General features: G+C 47.0%; 1 protein-coding gene across 3 annotated transcripts in view; it reads left to right on the forward strand.

Moving 5' to 3' along the window:
* Positions 1–19,362, forward strand: part of ACACB (acetyl-CoA carboxylase beta) — a 157,720-nt gene that overhangs the window by 131,279 nt on the left and 7,079 nt on the right. For all 3 annotated transcript variants that reach the window (XM_024257188.3, XM_063711885.1, XM_054528185.2), the window contains 12 exons: positions 602–757; positions 3,886–4,008; positions 4,439–4,708; positions 5,866–5,963; positions 8,245–8,365; positions 10,287–10,397; positions 11,262–11,405; positions 12,463–12,583; positions 14,370–14,466; positions 16,494–16,590; positions 17,202–17,337; positions 18,706–18,883. In XM_024257188.3, the coding sequence (XP_024112956.2) occupies positions 602–757; positions 3,886–4,008; positions 4,439–4,708; positions 5,866–5,963; positions 8,245–8,365; positions 10,287–10,397; positions 11,262–11,405; positions 12,463–12,583; positions 14,370–14,466; positions 16,494–16,590; positions 17,202–17,337; positions 18,706–18,883 (1,652 nt within the window). The remainder of the gene's footprint in view (positions 1–601; positions 758–3,885; positions 4,009–4,438; positions 4,709–5,865; positions 5,964–8,244; positions 8,366–10,286; positions 10,398–11,261; positions 11,406–12,462; positions 12,584–14,369; positions 14,467–16,493; positions 16,591–17,201; positions 17,338–18,705; positions 18,884–19,362) is intronic.

A 19,362-nucleotide genomic window follows, 5' to 3' on the forward strand; every position in this document is an offset into this window, starting at 1 on the left:
CACCATTTTTTAAAGAGATATTGCCTAGACTGGGCCTGAACTCCTGGGTTCAAGCAATCTTCTGGCCTCAGCCTCCCAAGTAGCTGGGACTACAGGCACATGCCGTTGTGCCTGGTCTATGCACTTTTTATTTTGGAGTAATTGAAGACTGAAGACTCTCAAGCAGTTGCAAAATTAGTACAGAAGAAAAAAAAATAGTGCAGAGGATTTTCACCCAGTTTCCCCCAATGTTAATGTTGAACTTCACCGTTGTACGTCATTAAAACAGGAAATTGACATTGGCACAGGACTGTTCGCACCAACACGGACCATGTTCGGATTTCACCAGCGTTTCCATGCATGCCTGTTTGTGGGGAGTGTGTGATGCCTTGATCACTGTATTTTTGGAACTGCGTATACACAGCCCATGTTGTCCCTTCTTGTTCTGGCTCTCCACAGTGGTGAAGAAGAGAGTTTTACCTAGCCCAGGCACTCACTTTGTTATGCCATGTGACATGGTTTGCTTCCCCCACCTGCATTTTCATTGAGGACTGGGCAGAAATAAATTGGGGGAGGAGTGTGATTCTCTCTCACTCTCTGTTTTCCTTCCTTTCTGGTCCAGATCATGTTTCACTCCTTCGGCAACAAGCAAGGGCCCCAGCACGGGATGCTGATCAATACTCCCTACGTCACCAAGGATCTGCTCCAGGCCAAGCGATTCCAGGCCCAGTCCCTGGGAACCACCTACATCTATGACTTCCCGGAAATGTTCAGGCAGGCAAGTCCGGCGGCTCAGACACGGTACCCCCTGGGTCCTCCCAGCAGGCTCCACCAGAACCAAAGCCCATCCTTAATTCTCCTTCTAAAGACCTAGTCTAAAGGACAAGGTCTTGCCAGGTGCGGTGGCTCATGCCTATAATCCTAGCACTTCAGGAGGCCGAGGAGGTAGGATTGCTTGAGCCCAGGAGTTGAAGAACCCCATCTCTACAAAATACACAAAAATTAGCCGGACATGGTGGCACATACCTGTAGTCCCAGCTACTTGAAGGCTGAGGCAGGAAGGATCACCTGAGCCTGGGAGGTCGAGGCTGCAGTGAGCCATGATGGCACCACTGCACTCCAGCCTGGGTGACCGAGTGAGACCCCGTCTTCAAAAAAAAAAGAATAAGGTCTGCATTGAAGGATAAGAAATTAATGTGTTGAGAACGACTTCATAGTATTTTTCTCCAAATAAGACTAATTTATCCCAATGATAAAAGTAATAGGATATAGAAACTTCAGAAAATAAAGGAGTTTGGAACAAAGAAAAAATAATTCCTAGTCCCACACTCTGATGACAAATTGCTTAACATTTTGATGTGTTTCCTTCTGGTCTTTTCAATGGTCATTTATTAAGTACCTGCTACTTGCCAGGCACCATTCGAAGTCTAGACAGCTGTGGGAAAGAGGAGGGGGTCACTGCCTTTGAGTAATTTTTAGTCTACTCTTAAAAAATAATGTTTTGGGTTGGGCGCAGTGGCTCACGCCTGTAATCCCAGCACTTTGGGAGGCTGAGGCAGGTGGATCATTTGAGGTCAGGAGTTTAAGACCAGCCTGGCCAACATGGTGAAACCCCATCTCTACTAAAAATACAAAAATTAACCAGGCGTGGTGGTGGGCACCTGTAGTCCCAGCTACTCGGGAGGCTGAGGCAGGAGAATCACTTGAACCCGGGAGGTGGAGGCTGTAGTGAGCTGAGTTGGCGCCACTGCACTCCAGCCCTGGTGACAGAGCGAGACTCTGTCTCAAAAACAAAAACAAAAAAATAATGTTTTGTTATGTTTTTCTGATGATTAAAGTATACATAGGAAACTATGGAAAGGTAAGAATGAGGAGATAAAATTTTATTCATATGTAATTTTCCCACCATCAATGCCTGAAAGAACATTTGGGTGCATTTTCTTCAAGTATTTTTTATGCCGTTATATGTTTATGCCATAGGGGCTTTAAAGGAGCCTGAACCACTGACATTGGTGATGTGAACGTCTCTTCACTTCCCAGCATTGCTTTGGAATGACATTTTTTATATATATATATGTTATACTTTAAGTTCTAGGGTACATGTGCACAACGTGCAGGTTTGTTACATATGTATACATGTGCCATGTTGATATGGGATCTAATTAAACTAAAGAGCTTCTGCACAGCAAAAGAAACTGCCATCAGAGTGAAGAGGCAGCCTACAGAATGGGAGAAAATTTTTGCAGTCTACTCAATTGACAAAGGGCTAATATCCAGAATCTACAAAGAACTCAAACAAATTTACAAGAAAAACAACAACCCCATCAACAAGTGAATGACGTTCATGAAACCGAGGTCAAGGACCTTCCAGTGTAGGCAGGAAGCGTCTGTTCCTACCTATGCCTATGCCTCATGCATAGAGGATACGAAAGAGTAGGAAAAGCTGCTCTTTAGAGTCACTCAGGCCTCAGCTCGAATGCCGGATCTGTCCCCTTGCTTCCTGCTGTCCCTAGCCAAGTTCCTTCACCTCTCTGGGCCTCAGTTTCCTGTTCTGTAAAAGAAGGATAATAACAGTACCTACCAAAAGTTGTTGGAAAAGTTTATGTATTCAGTGGGCGCTTAATAAGTGGAAACTCTTATGATTAAGAATGTCATTGTCTGTATCCTTTTGCCTTTGACCTCAAGAGCTATAAGGGAAGAAACATGACTAAACCAGAAGCAAATCCATCATCTCTTTTTTAGATAAATCCATCGTCTCTTTTTTACAGGCGTGAGCCACCATGCCTGGCTAATTTTTTTATTTATAGTGGAGACAGGGTTTCACTATGTTGGCCAGGCTGGTCTCGAACTCCTGGCCTCAGGTGATCCGCCTGCCTCAGCCTCCCGAAGTGTTTGGATTACAGGCGTGAGCCACCACACCCAGCTGTCTGTCTGTCTGTCTGCCTCTATATCTATATCTATGTCTATATTTCTCGATAGATAGATAGGTAGATAGATATCTATCTACCTATCTGTCTGTCTGTCTATCTATCTATCTATCGATCCAGAGAATGGAAAACTGAACAGCAGACCAGAGCTAATCTATCGATCCAGAGAATGGAAAACTGAACAGCAGACCAGAGCTAAATTTATCAATATGGATAAATCTCTCAAACAAAGAGGAGTAGAAAAAGTAATTTGCAGCCGGGCGTGGTGGCTCACGCCTGTAATCCCAGCACTTTGGGAGGCCATGGTGGGTGGATCACCTGAGGTCAGGAATTTGAGACTAGCCTGACCAACATGGAGAAACCCCGTCTCTACTAAAAATACAAAATTAGCTGGGTGTGGTGGTGCATCCCTGTAATTCCAGCTACTTGGGAGGTTGAGACAGGAGAATCACTGAATCCGGGAGGCAGAGGTTGTGGTGAGCTGAGATCGCGCCATTGCACTCCAGCCTGGGCAACAAGAGAAAAAAAAAAAAAATAGAAAAAGTAATTTGCGGAAGGATGTGTACAGTGTGGTACCATTTATTTAAAGTTTGCAGTGCAAAATAATACTGTGTGTTTCCAATGTATGCACACAAGATGAAGGAAAATGAAAAAAAATCATGCATAGGACTGGGTAGGCACTGAATTCAAGGGAATGGTCACCTGTGGGTTGGAGTTGGGAGGAAGAATGAGCTGGGGCTTCAATAGCATCTTTCTTCTTTCTTTCAAAAACCTTAAACAACTATGGAAAAATCAAGATTTGACAGAGCCACTGGATGGGTGCCCATATTTAAATATGCTTTAAATATTTCATGATTCAAAAAGAGAGAGTGAACTATAGAATTCACCCTGGAATCATGACAGATCATCTCTGTCTGGGAAAGATAGTTCTTCCCTACTGATGACTTCACGTTTTTTCTCTTTCCTCTTCTCTCCTCAGGCTCTCTTTAAACTGTGGAGCTCCCCAGACAAGTATCCCAAAGACATCCTGACATACACTGAATTAGTGTTGGACTCTCAGGGCCAGCTGGTGGAGATGAACCGACTTCCTGGTGGAAATGAGGTAATAGCTCAGCAGAGCCTAGCCCCTGGCTGGAGTCACCCCCTTAAAAATATTTTTGGGCCAGGTGCAGTAGCTCACACCTGTAATCCCAGTGCTTTGGGAGGCCAAGGTGGGTAGATCACTTGAGGTCAGAAGTTCAAGACCAGCCTGGACTACATGGTGAGAACCTGTCTCTACATAAAATTTTAAAATTAGCTGTGTGTGGTGGGGCGCTCCTATAGTCCCAGCTACTCCAGAAACTGAGGCAGGAGTGATTGCTTAAGCCCCGAAGGTTGAGGCTGCAATGAGCTGTGATTGCACCACCGCACTCTGGCCTGGGCAACAGAGCAAGACCCTGTATCTAAAAAAAATAATAATAACTAAAATAAAATAGAAAGTTTTCCCCCAAAGAAACAAACTCATTTTCCTTGTGCATTCATCCCCTTTCCAGGTGGGCATGGTGGCCTTCAAAATGAGGTTTAAGACCCAGGAGTACCCGGAAGGACGGGACGTGATCGTCATCGGCAACGACATCACCTTTCGCATTGGATCTTTTGGCCCTGGGGAGGACCTTCTGTACCTGCGGGCATCCGAGATGGCCCGGGCAGAGGGCATTCCCAAAATCTACGTGGCAGCCAACAGTGGCGCCCGTATTGGCATGGCAGAGGAGATCAAACACATGTTCCACGTGGCTTGGGTGGACCCAGAAGACCCCCACAAAGTACGTCGTGAAGCTGGCGGGGCAGGGTGATTCTGCTCAGCTACTACTATATTTTCAGTGAGAGTGCTAGCACCTGCAAGAGGTGAAAGAAAATCTCACTTATGTGTAAAGCACAGATATACATGTAGTGTATAAACAGGCATACAGTATATCAGTGATATTAACATTTCACTGTGGCGGGGGGGGATGGTGATTAGAAAAAAAAAGATCTAAAAAGGCTCCTTAACGGGGATAATGAAAAAAGTCTATAAACCCTGAGCTGATATACACTGAGCGCTCCTGAATGCAGTGTGCACTGAGAATGCAGAGGTGATTGTGTCAACTCCCTGGCCTCATAGCGTTCTTAGAATTATGGCTCATACCTGTCATCCCAGCAACTCAGGAGGCTTGGGTGGGAGGATAGCTTGAAGCCAGGAATTCATGACCAACCTAGGTAACCTAGGCAGCGTAGCCAGACTTCGTCTCTACTAATGAAAAAACTAGGTGAGCGTGATGGTGCATGCCTGTAGTCAGCCCCAGCTACTTGGGAAGTTGAAGTGGGAGGATCACTTGGAGCCCAGGAGTTCAAGGCTGCAGTGAGGCATGATCATCATACCACTGCACTCCAGACTGGGCTGAGTGAGACCCCCATCTCAAAAAAAAAAAAGAAAAATCTTTGGGGAGTTGTATAGATACCAGCTTGCCATAAAAGGCAAGATGAATGAGGGAAGCGCACACATTCTGTGATATGAAACGACAGGGGACAGTCATCCTTTCCGTTCAGAGCATGCATTCTCCGGAGTGATATTGCCCACTACCCCCAAGAAGACAGAAAAATGATTTTTGGGGTGGCAATAAAATATTTTTTAACATAGATACATATACAGAGTATGTAAACAGTGGTTAAACAGTGTATCTTGAAAATTAAAATTTCATGTTGGGGCGCTGGCAATAAGAAATACAAATGAGATAGTCCTTAGAGGAGAGCTTAGCTCAAAGCAGAACTTCAGTTTATGGCTGTTATTAATACGGTATTTACATGAGATGTGTTAATGTGTCATTGACATGTTGCTAACATGTTATTAACATCCATCCCTACGATGTTCACATTAAAAAAAAAAACAGTGGCTTTCAGTGCAGGGAACTGGATTCATAGCCTCACTAAAGTATTTTTTAAGGGATTTAAATACCTGTACCTGACTCCCCAAGACTACACCAGAATCAGCTCCCTGAACTCCGTCCACTGTAAACACATCGAGGAAGGAGGAGAATCCAGGTAAATAACTTATCAGGTAGCTCCTTAATTTTGCTCGTGGTTAATTTCAGCTGTCTTCTTTCCTTGGGACTTGTGGCGATATTTTCCAGTGGGGTGGTGGTGTTTGTATGATGGGAACCAATGCCTATTGGGGGCACTGATGCCTTAAACATTTGTTATACTCTCCAAGGTGAATCCATCCTTGTCATTCTAAAATGAGTGACTCCTTTCACAAAAAATAGCACATCCGTGCAGGGAGAATGAGATTGGATTCTCGTGAATCTCCTAGGAGCCACAGGCTCACATTTTGTGACCAAACTGATGCAGCGGTGACTTGGCAAACTGGGAAGGTATGGGTGGGGCAGAGAGAGGTCTGTTCTTCGAGAGCATTCAAAGGCTACTATCTTTCCCAGCACAAGCTATGTTTTTCGTAGTGGGATTAACTGACTCAGGATTTCCTAGACTGGGTTTTTTGCAATGTTAGTGACAAGCTGGGGGGAAATTCCATAGTCAGATGAGTTTGGGAAACACTGGGTTAAATGAGATCTCAGAAATGTCTTTATTGCAGACTTTCTCAGTACCTGTAGCATGCTGTATTAGTCAGCGTTCTCCAGAGGGACAGGACTAGTACGATATATGTATATATGAAAGGGACTTTATTAAGGAGAATTGACTCACACGATCATAAGGTGAAGTCCCATGATCGGCCGTCTGCAAGCTGAGGAGCAAGAAAGCCAGTAGTGGCTCGGTCTGAGTCTAAAAGCCTCAGAAATAGGGAAGCCAATAGTGCAGCCTTCAGTGGCCAAAGGGCTGAGGGCCCCTGGCAAACCACTGGCGTAAGTCCAAGAGTCCAAAGGCCGAAGAACCTGGAGTCTGATGTTTGAGGGCAGGAAGCTTCCAGCATGTGAGAAAGATGAAAGCCAGAAGACTCAGCAAGCCAGCTTACTCCACCTTCTTTCGCCTGCTTTTTCTAGCCGCGCTGGCAGCTGGATGATTGGATGGTGCCCACCCACATTGAGGATGGGTCTTCCTCTCCCAGTCCACTGATTCAAATGTTAATCTCCTCTAGCAACACCCTCAAAGACACACCCAGAAACAGTACTTTGCATCCTAAAGTTGACACTTAATATTAACCATCACACATGCGAAAGTACATTGTGAATCTCTAACAGAGGCTGGCGGGACAGTGTTTCTCATTATGTGGCCCTGGAATCTTTGATTGATTGATTGTGAACGGTCTTCCTCTGTGTACCCCCATCTCTCTGTAGACCATTGGAGGAATATGGGCTGAGGGTGATATTTCACTGAGACAGCCTCTGAACAGGCAGACATCTTTGGTTGTATAAACCAAAAAATATCTGAGACAGGTCTCAATCAATTGAGAAGTTTATTTTGCCAAGGTTAGGGACACATCCAGAAGCAAAAAACACGGAATCATAGAAACCGTCTGTGGCATGTGCCTTTCTTCAAAGATGATTTGGAGGCCTTCAGTATTTAAAGGAGAAAAGCAGGCTGGAGGGGAAAGAGGGAAGTTCTGGTACTCACATGTTGCAGGAGAAAAGGCGCAGGCAGGGGAAGTCAGTTATGTATTCTTCCTGCGCTCAGTAAGTCAGCACTTTCTATAAGATAAGGTGGACATAGAGGAACTACCTGTGGAGATATTTCAGCTTTTATCTGTATCTATCTGCTTACAAAAGAAACAAAAGGAAAGGCAGCTTGCACAACTCAGCTTCAGCTTAAATTGTTCCTTTTGGTATTGTGAATCGTGGTCCTAGTTTTTATTTTCCTTTCACAGATGGGAGCAGTGTGATGATTTATTTATTTATTTGAGACAGAATCTCACTCTGTCACCCAGGCTGGAGTGCAGTGATGCAATCTCGGCTCACTGCAACCTCCACTTCCCAGGTTCAAGCGATTCTTCTGCCTCAGCTTCCCGAGTAGCTGGGATTACAGGCGTGCACCACCACGCCCAGCTAACTTTTGTATTTTTAGTAGAGATGGGGTTTCGCCATATTGGCCAGGCTGGTCTCAAACTCCTGACCTCAAGCAATCTGCCCGCCTCGTCCTCCCAAACTGCTGGGATTACAGAGCAGGGTGATGATTGTTGATGCTGCACTTGCCCTTTTAGAAATCTTAGCACTCATTGTGAGGGTCCTAGATGCCAATTTCATTTTGCCTCTGGATGCTTTGTCTGCTTCCAATCTCTCACCTTGCTGCCCAGTCAGTCCCTTCTTGGGAAATGCATCCACCTTGGATTTTTTGGGGCTAGAGCCCAGCCTTTAACCTGTGCTTACTTTTGAAGATACATGATCACGGATATCATCGGGAAGGATGATGGCTTGGGCGTGGAGAATCTGAGGGGCTCAGGCATGATTGCTGGGGAGTCCTCTCTGGCTTACGAAGAGATCGTCACCATTAGCTTGGTGAGTCTTCTTCTATTTTCTCTTACTTTTCAACTTTCCATTATAGAAACTTTAAAATTGTCACAAAATTAGAGAGAATCAGTAATAAGCCCCATGTGCCCGTCACATACCTCCTATAGTTACCACATGCCACCCCACTGCTATTTCCTCCATCTCACCCCCATCCCCTGCACGCCGTTTTAGAGTATTTTAAAGCCAGCCCCCATCATATCTTTTCATCCATAAATACCTAAGGGTGGATCTCTAACAGATAATGACTCCCACTCTCTTCCCCCGCTTTTTAAAAACATAACTGAAATACTAATATTACACCCAGCAGAATCAGCAATATCATTGAAACCCAGTGTTGTTTAACAGTTATCTCAAAATACCCTTTTCTAGTGGTTTGTTTGAATCAGGGTCCAATCTCATCTTATTTTCAAGGTACTGAATGTTTAGAAGAACTTTTATCTGACTTTAACTGGCATATAAGGAGTAGTCCCCATCCCATCCCCATGGCCTTTCCAAAAATGTTTTCTGTTTCTCATAGTAGTACTACTGTAGTAGTGGTACTAGTACTAGTAGTAATTCTAGTACTAGCAGTGGCAGTAGTAGTAGTGGTGGTGTTTGTGGTGGTGAATCTGTATGGGTCTAAGGCAGAGTGAGAGACCGAGGCAAGTTTCTCAGCAGGAGTGAAAGTTTATTAAAAAGTTTTAAAGCAAGAACGAAATGAAGTACACTTGGAAGAGGGCCAAGCAAGGCAACCTGAGAGATCCAAGTGCCTCATCCAACCCTTTTGGGGTTTTATGCATTGGCATGATTCCAGGGTTTGTGTTTCTTCTCCCCTGATTCTTCCCTTGGGGTGGGCTGTCTGCATGCACGTGGTCTGCCAGCACTTAGGAGAGGCCGCATGCACAGTGTGTTTACTGAAGTTGTGTGCATGCTCACTTGAGGCTTTCCTCCTTTACCAGTCTAGTGTTCCTAGAAGAAGGTCATGGTACCAGATAAACTCTGCCATCTTACCTCTTAGCGTGCATGCTTGAGCCCACCCGCCCAGCTCCTGAGATCTTATTGGGAAGCTGCTTATCACTAGCTTCAGGTGTTTTCTATCTATCAGGAGACTGCCTTTCCCTGGAGCCAGCTGTGACCAATAATCATCTTAGAGAGACACTTTAGCAACTGCCTAACTATCACCTGATGGTTGCCTTCCTCTCCTTCCCTGCTCATGTCTGCTTAACTACCTACTGTAACAGCAGTAGCAGCAGGAATAATAGTACTCTTTAATGATAAACTGCCTTGGAAGGCCTTATTTTTACATGCAATGTTGAATCTTCAGTTTCCAAGTGGAAAATGTTGGTCATAAGCATCTTCCTTGGGCTTGTTTTCTAGATTATATGTATAGTCTTTTTATTTTGAAGTCATCTAGGACCCACCATAAGTTATAAGATACTACAGAGAATTTCCAAGTACGCTTCACCCAGCTTCCCCTATGGTACTTACATAACCATAGTACATTATCAAAACCAGGAAATTGACATTGGCATAATATTGTTAACTCAGTACAGACCTTATTTTGAATTTCACCAGTTTTTACATGCACTCCTAGGTGTCCTTTTGGTTGTTAAGAGGCTGCAATGGCCCATGAATGCCCAAGCTCAGAAGAGCTGCACACAAGCCTCTTAAGATCTGAAACATTCAGTGTCTGCTGCTTGTCTTTACGGCAATCTTTGTTAACCATGTTATTTCCAGATAGGAATCCAAGCTCAATAAAGTGGCCCGAAGAATAGGCTTTTGCCTCTACTGTGGTTTGGCTCCAAATCGGGTTGCCATTGGTCAAAACATAACTTCCATTTGGTCCCAGCAGGTTCCTGGACTCTTCCCTGCTGTGGGGGGTGGGTCCCTCGCCACTCTCCAGAATTCAGAAGGGGTCCTCTCTCCACAGGTGACCTGCCGAGCCATTGGGATTGGGGCCTACTTGGTGAGGCTGGGCCAGCGAGTGATCCAGGTGGAGAACTCCCACATCATCCTTACAGGAGCAAGTGCTCTCAACAAGGTGACCAAAAAGGGGCCTGTGCAGAGTGGATCCTTGGGGGCCAGGAGTCATTTTAACATTCCCATTGGTCTCTGGTGGGGGATTTTTCTCAATATGAAACTGGTTTCATTCCTACTGATACAGGAGCTCTTTTTTTCCAATTTGCAGCTATCTGGGCTCCTTGTGAGCAAAAAAAAAAAAAAATTAGTTTTAGGCTATTCTGGTGGATCTAACTCCCTGTATTACTGACATTTTAAAACAAATTATTAAAGTGCCATTACACATTGCAGAAAATTGAAAAGGAACCCCCCAAAAAAGTAATTTTGCAGCTTCTATCATTCTGGTATAGTTCCCTCTCATCTTCTGTCTTTATGTTGTTAATTTATAGTGAATACGCAGTTTTGTATTCTACTTTTTTCACTGTATTAAAACATTTTCCTTGTTGAAAAGTCTCTATACTTAATGTCTGCTCAAATCCCAGCCAAAGTCTCAAAGCCTGGTTCTTGAACCAACAGCATCAGCATCAGCTGGGAACTTGTTAGAAATGCACATCCTCAAGCCCTGCTGCAGACCTGCTGAATCAGAAACACTAGCTAGGGTTTTGCTTTTGAGATGGTCAAGGTAGAAGTCAGCTGCATCACCAGTTCTCAAATTGGCCCGCATATTGGAATTATCTAGAAACTAAAAAACAAACAAAACACAAAAACTAATTCCTTGAAGATTCTGATATAATTGGTCTGGATGTAGCCTGAGCATCAGGTTTTGTGAAATCTCCCGGGTGATTCTAATGTGTAGCCAGGATTGAGAAGCACTGAGATGATTTCCAAACAGGTGGTACAGCCCTGCACCGCGCAGGACATTGCTAACCATGTTGTGTCAAAGCAGGTCCTGGGAAGAGAGGTCTACACATCCAACAACCAGCTGGGTGGCGTTCAGATCATGCATTACAATGGTGTCTCCCACATCACCGTGCCAGATGACTTTGAGGGGGTTTATACCATCCTGGAGTGGCTGTCCTATATGCCAAAGGTGCAGTACTCCCCCTGCAGCTTAGAACCTGGAAGACTCTATTATCAAGCTTATTGGCTAATTGTGTCCCTGTCACCTCCTGGGTGGTGTGGGAGACTGAGGAGCAGGAAGCACTGCACATGTAGCTGGGGTTGATTTTTCTTACTCCTTCTTCCTTCTCTGACGCCCAGCCCTGTACTAGCTGTCCTTTGCTCTTTTGGTGGCACTAATGCCATTGTAATGATGCTATCTGTTAATCCTTTAGAAAGAGGTAGTATTGCCTCTTGACAAGAGGCAGCATTGGATAATACTGAGTCTTCAAGCTTTACAGTCAGGCTGGATTTGATTCCTGCCTTCCTCCTCAGTAGCTGTAAGACACTGGGAGAGTCCCTAAGTTTTTCTGAGCCTGTTTCCTCATCTGTGAAATGAGAATAATAATAGCACCTAACTCATGGTGTTATCATGATGATTAAGTGAAGTGATATTTAAAGCACAGCATTTGGTAGGTCCTCACCAAAGTAAGAAGGGGACAATTGTGGGCACAGTTCTTGGTTAACTGTAACATTCCTTACAAATGAGTGAGGTTGTCATTCTTCATTATAACCATTTCTGAGAGGTTGGGTTTACAGAGTTCAGGTCATTCCAGATCTTCTGCCAAGAACCCCAAGTCACAAATGTCAGTTTGTATTCCCAAGTGCCCCTTTTCCCCATCTGCATGCCATCTGTTACCATTCTCTGCAACCAATCTCTTTTTCTTTCTTTTAAGATGTTTTTCCTCCTATCTGACCATATATAGCAGTAGCAACCCTTTCTTGTGTTTCTGTAACTTCCCAGCATCAGTGACGCCATCTGAACCAGGAAGCACACTCAGGAGTTCATAAACTAGATTTCAGAAGAATCCATGAGATGGCCAGTCCTTATCTGGCATTTTCCAATCAGAGCAGTGGCTTCAGGAGCCCTAGGGAGGGGATATTGCTGCATAACCAGGCATAATCATAGTCAGAGGAGCAAAGTGCTGATCAGAGGTATTATTGACAAGCACCACAGACTGAGTCAGAGACTTGGCTTTCTTTTTTAGGATAATCACAGCCCTGTCCCTATCATCACACCAACTGACCCCATTGACAGAGAAATTGAATTCCTCCCATCCAGAGCTCCCTACGACCCCCGGTGGATGCTTGCAGGAAGGCCTCACCCAAGTAAGTTCTAAAGTATTTTGCCTAGGACCTGGTCTTGGGTTTCTTTCTAGGGCTTGAGACAAAGGAGCACTTAGGTAGAAGGCTTGATATTCGTTCTCATATCCCAGAGAGGTACACCTGAAATCAAATGCAGGGAGAGTAGAGAAATGGAGATTTTACTCTAGGCTTTTCCTGAGCCATTGACCAAGAAGGGGTGGAAACAGCCTCCAGTTTCTTGAGCTAATAGATGGAGGTGGGGTGCAATGGTGGTCCAGGTCTCCCTCCCCTGATACTCCATGCTCCATGGTCTCTAACTGCCCCACTGTCTCATCAGTAGAAAATTCAGTGCTGAAACATCAGAGTTTCAAAGAGAAGACTGCATCTTTCTCTCTTTCTTTCTCTCTTACAAAGGAACTCTGTGAGTTTACACAGGATAGGCAATTTGGTCTCCTCTTCTTTTTTTTTTTTTTTTTTTTTGAGACAGTGTTGCTCTTTCGCCCAGGCTGGAGTGCAGTGGCATGATCTTGGCTTACTGCAATCTCTGCCTCAGTCTACCAAGTAGCTAGGATTACAGGTGCCTGCCACCACACCCAGCTAATTTTTTTATTTTTAGTAGAGGCAGAGTTTCATCATGTTGGCCAGGCTGGTCTTGAACACCTGACCTCAAGTGATCTGCCTGCCTCAGCCTCCCAAAGTGCTGGAATTACAGACATGAGCCACCATGCCTGGCCAATTTTACCTCTTCTATACCTACACACACACACATACACACGCATGTGGACACGTGAACACACATGCACATGCACACACATTTTGCACACACACATTCTCTCTTTCTCTGAAAGGGATGAGTTTCTCTCTTGGAGGTATATTATTTCATTCTGAGCAACCAGAACACAACAGGAAAGTTGCGCTGCTCCCGTCACTATATCCCAAATCTAGAATTTCACATGCTGCTACCTTTAGACTTGGCTGCTCCTCGGCTGTGCAATGCAGGAGAGGTGACCCTCAGGAGCGTGCTAGACTCCAGCCAGTGCAAGGAGCCCTGTGGCTTCCTTCTCTCACTTTTCATTTCTCTTGGGCTTTCTGGCCTGTAAACACTGAGGGGGCTGCTTATCTCAATTAAAAAATGTTCGGCTTCTCACTGTCAGGCCAGTCCTCAGCAGATGCTGAAGTTGGGCTGTTGCATGCCTGGGTGCCGGGCCTCCCATGCCTGAGATGCCTGTTACTCTGGCTGCGCCCTCCCGGTCAGAGCCACAGCCATTTACGCTGTTGCATGGATTTAAGTCATCATTTCTTCCCCACCGATGGCTGTCATTGACGTCATCATATTCTCTCTCTGTCTCTCTGGGAAATTGAAACTTTTTTCCCAATTAAATGGTTATGAAGCTGCAGCCAGCAGCTAGCAGGTGAGGGATGAGTTTTTCGGGAAAGGTGGTCCCTTCCTGAAATCCCACCTTCTGGAGGTGTCTGTCCACTCTCTGCGTCTTAGGAAGAGAAGGCAGAGACTGTGATTAGAATCTATGTGTTTGGAGTTGGCTGGCTGTTGATGGTAGTCACATATTCCATACAGACTGAATTCTTGACTTGGTATATTTATTGCAGCCCTGTTTGTCTTTTGAGGCATTTTGGGAAGGGGGGAAGGGGGGAAGGGGTTGGGACCTGTGTGGTTTTAGGTAGAAAGGGGTATCTGGGCTATGAGGTTAAAGCTAGGCTGTCCTTAGGGAGATTTTGCACAGCCAGGTGTGTCCTGGGGGCCCCCAGCCACCTGGCCCTCCAGCCTGGGCTTCTGCCCTTCTGCCCACAGCTCTGAAGGGAACGTGGCAGAGCGGATTCTTTGACCACGGCAGTTTCAAGGAAATCATGGCACCCTGGGCACAGACCGTGGTAACAGGACGAGCAAGGTAATCATGAAGACGGGAGCAGGCTACCCATGTCTGGCTCACCAGGCATTGGGGCCCCCAGGTGTGAGGCCAGGGACCTCCAGCGGCAATTTTCTTCTTGGCCTCAGGATTTTCTAAAAGAAAAAACCAATTTGGGGAATGGTTTCTGGAGTGTCTGTGTGTACCCTTAGAAGGTATCTCAGCCAACCTCCTGAGGCCTGGGACCCCTGCCTGTAGTCAGTCCCCAGGCCACGAGGGCTAACAACCCCTTTGGGCATCAGAAGGTGGCCTTGGGTGCTCTCCCCAGAAAACTTCACAGACATTGGCACTCTGAATTCCACCTTAGGAGAGCCGTGGACAGGAGCCCTGTTGTATGCCACTGTTGGTGGGAGGCTGAAATGCTTGCATGCTTTCCAAGCTGGGCAGCTCACCCTTCAGCCGTGTAGCCTTCATCTCTTTGGACAGCTCCACCTGCCTGAAAGTTCCTCCTTATAATGAGCCCCAAGCTGCCTCATCATCATTTACCACTCAGATTCCTGGCACGATGTCACAGCTATAAGTCCAGGCTCTGCATTAGACCTGAGGCCAAGCCCCATCTCCATCACCCTCTCTGGTCCTTCACATCTGTAAAATAGGGATAATAATTCTACCCCAAAGGATTATTGTGATGATTAGATGCAATAACGTGTGAAATACTTAAAATCGACATACTCCATAAGTGGGAATGGCTGCTATCATTTACATCTTGGGCAATGGATACTAAAGTGCAGCCAGGGCCAGGCGTGGCAGTTCATACCTGTAATCCCAGCACTTTGGTAGGCCAAGGCGGGTGGATCACCTGAGGTCAGGAGTTCGAGACCAGCCTGGCCAACATGGTGAAACCCTGTCTCTACTGAAAATACAAAAATTAGCTGGGTGTGGTGGCAGACACCTGTAATCCCAGCTACTCGGGAGGCTGAAGCAGCAGAATTGCTTGAACCCAGGAGGCGGAGGTTGCAGTGAGCCGAGATTGCACCATTGCACTCCAGCCTGGGTGACAGAGTGAGACTCCATCTTCAAAATAAATAAAATAAAATAAAATAAATTATATTTTTAAAAGCAAAAAATAAAAAAACCCCACTCCCTTCCATGTGAAAACACTTTGATTGGAAGACTGCTCTCCCCCACCCCTGCCTCGTAGGGTAAACGAGAACCATGTAGTGATGCACAGTTCAGTAGCAAGTAACTGATGTCATGGCATCTCCTGAGCTGAGTCTCTGTCCAGTTCAATATCCCTCCGCCCTTTCCAAGTGCAACTTGATGTCTAAACCAGTGTAGTAGCTGCTGGCCACATGTGATGCTTTAGTTTCATTATTATTATTATTATTTTGAGACAGGATCTTGCTCTGTCACCCAGGCTGGAGTGCAGAGGCGTGATCACTGCTCCTTGCAGCCTTGACCTCCTGGGCTCAAGCAATCCTCCCACCTCAGCCTCCCAAGTAGCTGGGACTAGAGGTGTGCGCCACCACACCTAGCCAGTTTTTTTATTTTTTGCAGATACAGGGTCTCACTATGCTGTCCAGGCTGGTCTCAAACTCCTGGACTCAAGCAATCCTCTTGCCTCAGACTCCCAAAGTGCTGGGATTACAGGCATGAGCCACCATGCCCGGCTCCTTCAGTTTAAATTGAACTAAGTCAAAGTGACAGAGGATGACCTGTTCCATTCCTCACACTTGCCACGTTCCACGTGCAGCCCACAGCTCCTGTATTGGACAGTGCAGATGGAGAACGTGGCCCTCATCACGGAAAGTTCTAGTGGCTCATGCTGCTCCAGGCCCTATACCATCCCAGCCCTCCTCTGATGGTTCTTGCCTCAAAAAGGGCACCAACAGGTCTGCTACCTTTCGAGGCTCTTACCATTTTGGGGCTTTTTCTTTGCCTTCCAATAAAATAATCCGCCAGATTAAAAAGAGCATTCTCCTCCACATGCCCTCACCCACACACCCAGAGGTCCCCAAATGCGCCTGGGGTGCTGCCCAGGGCCTGGCTCACTGGTGCTCATTTTCCAGGCTTGGGGGGATTCCCGTGGGAGTGATTGCTGTGGAGACACGGACTGTGGAGGTGGCAGTCCCTGCAGACCCTGCCAACCTGGATTCTGAGGCCAAGGTGAGGGGGCCGGGAGCTGTGGCTGCTGGTTCAGCCAGCGGTACTGTCTTGAGAGTGGGTCCTGGGTGTGGGGGTCCCATCCCTGCCCTGCCAACTCAGGTGGAGAAGCAGGGGACCCAGTGCAGTCCCTGGCCCTGGGGGGCTCAGTGCCTGTTTCTCTGACACTTTCTCTGTGGGTTGCATAAATGGCTGCACCATCTTGCTTCTTCCTCAGCAGATGATAAAGGTCCCTAGAAACCCCTCCCGCCTCCTGCCCTGCCTCTGTTGCTGTTTCTGCACTAGGCCAGGGCACAGATTGAGAAGAGCTCAGGAGTCAAGAGGGCTGGGTTCCAGGGCTGGCTTTCCCCCAACTCAGTGTGACCTTAATGAGCTCTGCACCCATCGGAGCCTGTAAACAAGGGCAATGGGAACCTTGTTGGGCTGCAATGAGAGGGTCAAGCCTGGTCCTGAGCGGAGGAGATGGGGCGTCCATCCTTCTGAGCCCTGGCTCTGGTGCTGGGGCCAGCACAGATCAGACCGCCTGCCATCCAGGGCGAGGCTTTGGCAGCCGTCCCTGTGTCCTGGGCTGCAGTTGTGCAGAGGCATCTGATCCCCGCAGCTCTGTGTTCCAGATAATTCAGCAGGCAGGACAGGTGTGGTTCCCAGACTCAGCCTACAAAACCGCCCAGGCCATCAAGGACTTCAACCGGGAGAAGTTGCCCCTGATGATCTTTGCCAACTGGAGGGGGTTCTCTGGTGGCATGAAAGGTAAGCCCCTCCCTGCCTGTGGTTACCCCAAAGCCTTGGGGTCAGCCTGGGGTCAGCACCCAGGACAGCACCCTCTGGGTGGTGATGCTAATATCCTAGTCTGTGCCCATCATCATCTTAGCTGTGTCTCCCAACAACCCTGAGGAGAAAAGACTGTTCAGGTGCCCCACCACCCCATTTTAAAGATGAAGAACTGCTGGGCACAGTGGCAGACACCTGTAATCCTGGTGCTTTGGGAGGCCAAGGCAGAAGGATCATTTGAGGCCAGGAGTTTGAGACCAGCCTGGGCAGTATAGCAAGACCCTGTCTCTACAAAAAAACAAAATAAATGTTTAAAAAATTAGCTGGGCGTGGTGGCGCATGCCTATTGTCCCAGCTATTTGGGAGGCTGAGGTGGGAGGATTGCTTGAGCCCAGGAGGTTGAGGCTGTACTCCAGCCTGGGCAACAGAGTGAGACCCCCATCTCAAAAAAAAACAAAAAAAAAACAATGAGGAACTGAGAGTTGGAGGCAAAGTGTCACTTTCTAGAGGTCACACCATGAGGTGCAGGTCAGGGAGGGGCAGCCCCAGGAGCTGCTGGGTGACCTGGGCAGGCACCTCCCCATTTGGCAAGGTGAGGAGGATGTTTGTCCGCCCTTCCCTCTGCAGAAAGCTGCTCTGAGCTTCATGTGACCTTACAATTGTGTGAGGGCTTTTTAAGTCACCAAGCATGTTTTGGGAGAGAGTGGCTGTTGGATCACTGGGGTGTTGAGGACAGAGCTGGATGGAAGGCAGACAGACCTGCTGTGAGTCCTTGTTAGCTAGGTGACATCACCGAGCCTCAGTTTCCCTCCTTTGTAAAAGGGGGTTAAGAACAGGACCAACCTCAGAGGGCCAAGGTAAGGGTCTGATGAGCTAATTGCTGGCATGCAGTGTGATTGTCAGTGCTGTTACTATTGCATTCTTGTTTTCATGTAGGGTACCTGGGGACCTGGATGTGTCTTGGTGGAAGATAAGGGCCATGTTGCCCGTGCACATTGGGGAAGGATCAGTGTGACTGTTACCGAGGGTTTTCTTTGCTGGAAATGGTGGGACAGGGCAGGGACAGTCACGGGTGAGGGCATCTCAATTCCAGTTGGAAAGAATCCTAGAGATTGGTTTCTCCCTGTGCCTTCACAGATGAGGCCACTGAGGCCCACGCTGGGTGAATGACCTGTTCGAGGTCACACAGCCACTTAGAGAGCGATCAGTGCTCCCGAATCCCAGCCCAGTGCTCTCCAACCCTCCCAGCTGGGCTCACTCTCTCAGGACCCCCAGGACAACTAGGGCAGTGGGTTTCATGTGTGGATGAGGGAGGGCCCTGAACTGGGAGGCTGCTTTGCTTTTCAGACATGTATGACCAGGTGCTGAAGTTTGGAGCCTACATCGTGGACGGCCTTAGACAATACAAACAGCCCATCCTGATCTATATCCCACCGTACGCGGAGCTCCGGGGAGGCTCCTGGGTGGTCATAGATGCCACCATCAACCCGCTGTGCATAGAAATGTATGCGGACAAAGAGAGCAGGTGGGTGTGTTGCCCTTAGCCTGGCTTAGCCTTTTCTTGTTCTCCCAGCCTTGAGAGCCCATGACCTTGGGGGATCATGGAGGGATGCAGTGGCTGGAACCTGTAGGTGGTGGAGAAATGTTGTCTCTTCTTTCATGGTTTATACTCCTCCTTCCCAAGGAAGTTTGCAATAAAAAAATAAAAAGGAAAGACCGAAAGCACTTGAGCTTCCTGGCAGCCAGGATGAAAAGGGAAATATGATGAGCCATGGATCTCTCATTAGACTCTGAGCTTCTCCCAAAGCTATGAGTTCCTATAGGAAATGTTTTATTCAGTTTTATATCCCAGGGTCTAGCACAGTGCCTTACTCCTGGTAGGTGGTCAGAAAATACTGGCTAAACAAATGACTGAATGAATACTTGCCTGAGAGGATACTGGTTCTTCGCAGGAGAGGTAACCTCCTTGGCACTTTCCTTAGGAGGAATTTATTCCAGAGATTC

Source organism: Pongo abelii, chromosome 10 (genome assembly GCF_028885655.2).
Source record: "Pongo abelii isolate AG06213 chromosome 10, NHGRI_mPonAbe1-v2.0_pri, whole genome shotgun sequence".
NCBI lineage: Eukaryota > Metazoa > Chordata > Mammalia > Primates > Hominidae > Pongo > Pongo abelii.